At 40.9% G+C, this 2,151-nt stretch overlaps 1 gene segment (V, D, J or C); it reads right to left on the bottom strand.

The window, feature by feature from the left end:
• Positions 1-1,063: 1,063 nt before the first annotated feature.
• On the bottom strand, positions 1,064-1,752 carry LOC109919300. The segment is given in 2 exon segments: positions 1,064-1,416; positions 1,537-1,752. Coding segments are annotated over 2 exon segments (399 nt in total).
• Between the last annotated feature and the right edge of the window lie 399 nt (positions 1,753-2,151).

The raw sequence follows: 2,151 nt of genomic DNA, 5'->3' as shown, positions 1-2,151 counted from the left end.
AACCTACTAATAATCCACAAATGCCTTCTTCCCTACATCAGGTGTTGGTGAAGATCTAATCCCATTCGAACGCACGGAAGTTCAATGAAACAATTTCATGAATCCTATGATGCACCGCCTTTTTGCAGCAGTGCATAATGTGACATTACTTCTATTTTTCCTAAAACACATGCTTATTCATGAAATTTGTAAATGTTGTGTCAAAAATATTCAGCTTGAAAGATACATAGTGCAATATAATTTAGCTTGTCTCTACACAGCATGTTCTACTCTTTACATAACAAGGTGTGGAACTGGATGAACACAGCAGGCCAGGCAGCATTAGAGGAGCAGGAAAGCAGACGTTTCGGGCCTAGACCCTGAAGAAAGTTCCAGACCGGAAACGTCAGCTTTCCTGCTTCTCTGTGCTGTCTGGCATGCTGTGTTCATCCAGCTCCACACCTTGTTATCTCAGACTCCAGCATCGGCAGTTCCTACTATCTCTGATGTTCTCTTTGGAGCCTTATTACAATTGCCTCTTCACATAGTTGATTCTGTTTGATGATTGTTGTTGGATGTCCAACAGAGCCCACTCTGGATTTCAAATGTGAAACTTCCATTCAATCAACATTTCAAACAATTATTCAGAAACAACACGAACTCAGACAGAAGTCTCTGAGCTTGCTGTCTCTGGTGCTTGTTTTGATGAATTCTCTCAAATCTGTGGACAGAGGAGTGAGGCATATCACTTATTGTCGCTATTCAATCTGCCATTCCTGTTAATGGGAAGCAAGTGTTTCCGAGATAAATTACCAAACAGCAGGTTTTAGATTTATAAAATGTTAAAAGAACCCCGGTGAAATGAAATTTCCACAGCTACAGATAAAAGTCACTGACTAGTAGAACGAGAATTGAAGATACTGGATGAGTTTGTTGGGGGGAAAATCGGAAACATTTTTAAAAATATATATGGCTGTTTTTTCTCGCTGTAAGACTCTGCTCTGTGACTCATTCTCTAGAGCTGAATTGTTTTTGTCTGTTCTTCTGCATCAAAGCCCCTTCTGGTGAACTCTAACTGACACTCTCAGTGAGTTTTTGTCGGGGCTGTGCCATAACTTTTCATCAGTGTGGGCTTCATAGCACAGAAATACATGGCGGAGTCAGAAAAGATGGTCTTGTGGATTGCTAACTCAGTAATCTTCGTGGATTTATTAAATGTGAAAGAGACTCTGTCAGACAAATCCGGATTTCTGTTTTCAGTCCCTGCTGTCACCATATAAACCATGTACTGTGGAGGCTGCCCCGGCAGCTGATTGTACCAGTAAACATAAGGGCTGGAAGAGCTTGTCTTCAAGCTGCAGGTTAGTGTGACATTGCTGCCCTCTTTAACCGTCATTTCAGAATTAGGCTGTTCCACTTTGTCTTGCTGGCTCCATTCTAACCAAAAAGAAACAAAATGCAAAATTGTCATTCCCGTAACTGCTTAACAAATAATAACATTTGGTTGCAAACATCTATGTCGGGGAAATGGAATGTTACTGGGAAGGAAACACTTACTGAAAAGAGTGATAATGATGAGGAGTGGTGTGAGAATATTCCTCATGGTGCACTCTGTGATTGTAATTCAGCAGTCTGGAAAAACGTCTTTCCGAGATTCCTGTTCAGAGCTGTTCAACTCAGTGACTATCAGTGACAGCTGCTGCGATCTCTCAAATAACAGAGGGAGAGGAAAGCGCTTCAGAGTCATCGCAGCAAATTAAAGCTGAGAGAGGAACAAACACAGATGCGGTCCTGACTGAAAGCATTACGTTGTGTGAGAACAGAAAGTGTGAAACAACACTCAGCTGCATCCGGAACTGTGAATGTTCAGAAGTCTGTGACCTCATTGCCCCCTCAGCAACAGAATCACTGAGGTACAAATAGAAGGGAATGGAATAAAAAGTCACGAATTGTATAGTACAGATTGAAGCTGTTTGGCCCATTATTTCTGTGCCTACTCTTTGAAACATCCATGTAATTAATTTCAGAACCGTAGCTCTTACCACATTCTGTGATTGTGCAAATTTTATTTCTTTCTAGGTGTCTTAACAATGTTATTCTGAAAGTTAGCATTGACTCTACTCCTACTTAGATCGGAAATTCTAGATTATAATAGCGTTCAATGCGTAGAAG

Source organism: Rhincodon typus, chromosome 42 (assembly GCF_021869965.1).
Source record: "Rhincodon typus isolate 14 chromosome 42, sRhiTyp1.1, whole genome shotgun sequence".
NCBI classification, from domain to species: domain Eukaryota; kingdom Metazoa; phylum Chordata; class Chondrichthyes; order Orectolobiformes; family Rhincodontidae; genus Rhincodon; species Rhincodon typus.
Note: the sequence above shows the minus strand (reverse complement) of the source record. Positions and strands in the feature narration are given on the sequence as shown.